Genomic DNA, 1,063 nt, shown 5'->3' with positions numbered 1-1,063 from the left:
GAGTGGAGCTGGCGCTTTCGCTGGGGGCTGAAACCGCATCCGCAAACGTAGTAGTGATTGCGGCACCACATGTATGTGTCAAATGCTACCGCGTTCACACACACACACACACACACACACACACACACACACACACACACACACACACACGTGAAGCGAGTCCCCGGCCCGCGGACTCACGCTGTACTCCCGCAGCCAGGAGTCGAGCCTGTCGGGCAGCGACAGTATGTACTCGTTGGAGACGATTTTCCTCAGTTGGTCTGCCATCGCTGGCGCGGGCTGAGACGCGGCGTCGGGCGACCGCGGGTGGACGCGCGGCCGGGTGGTCCTCTAGCTGGCGGGGCTCAGCGCGCGGCTGCTGTTTCCATCCTCCCCCGCGGGGCGCACCGGGCGGCGATCGGGAAGCCGCGGGAGGTGCCCTGGGCCGCAGCCGCTGCCCCGCGCGATCTTGCCGCTCCCGGGGCCGGCCCGCCAGCCCCGGCCCTAAATACCCGGCGATGATTAAACAAACCGTGACGTGGGCGCGGCTGCGGGGGACGCGCGAGGCCGGCGTCCTGGCAACGCGCCCGCCCTCCCGCCGCCTTCCAGCGCTGGGCACCGCGGCGGGCACCCCGGGGCGCCGCTCCTGCGCCTGCTGCTGCTGCCGCTGCTGCCGCCCTTCCTCCCGCGGCTCTTAATACTGCTGGCCAGGGCGCCCGAAACCACTGAGACTCTGGTTGGACGTGGCCTGGAGGGCTCCAAGACCCGGGAGAGGGGACAGCACCGTGCCTCGATGGGCTATGGCGCTACCTGGGAGGCACCCCAGGCCAGAACCCTCCTTTCCCCGCTGGAGGTCTGGGGAACCTCCCCTCTGGGAAAGCAAAGGTAGTTTCTTCCTAGAGGTTTCTGGCTAGGCTCTTTCATTCTTCCATGTCACACACTTTTCATTAAAGTTTCATGTGTAGCGCCCCAGGGTTTGCGTGTATGAAATTGACTTGGGCTACAATTTCCGTTCTTCCCACTTGTCTCTTTTTGCTTGGCTCCTCGCTCCTCGGTGGGTGCCCAGATGAACGGATTTGAACTC

The 1,063-nt window shown here is 64.8% G+C and overlaps 1 protein-coding gene across 3 annotated transcripts in view; it reads right to left on the bottom strand.

Annotated features, from left to right (window-relative positions):
* Positions 1-350, bottom strand: part of SPATA18 (spermatogenesis associated 18) — a 50,521-nt gene extending 50,171 nt beyond the window's left edge. For 2 of the 3 annotated variants that reach the window (XR_006679497.1, XM_045284185.1), the window contains exon 1: positions 181-348. Coding sequence is in view for 1 of the 3 variants with exons in the window: in XM_045284185.1 (XP_045140120.1) it covers positions 181-267 (87 nt within the window). In the remaining 2 variants the exon portion in view is untranslated. Of the gene's footprint in view, positions 1-180 lie in introns of all 3 variants that reach the window. The other variant, XR_006679498.1, reaches the window with a different exon arrangement.
* Between the last annotated feature and the right edge of the window lie 713 nt (positions 351-1,063).

The sequence above is a fragment of the Echinops telfairi genome, unplaced genomic scaffold (assembly GCF_000313985.2).
Source record: "Echinops telfairi isolate 266 unplaced genomic scaffold, ASM31398v2 ScPeMD7_7468;HRSCAF=8506_0, whole genome shotgun sequence".
In the NCBI taxonomy this organism is placed as follows: domain Eukaryota; kingdom Metazoa; phylum Chordata; class Mammalia; order Afrosoricida; family Tenrecidae; genus Echinops; species Echinops telfairi.
The sequence above is the reverse complement of the archived record's forward strand: the minus strand, read 5'-3'. Positions and strand labels throughout refer to the sequence as shown.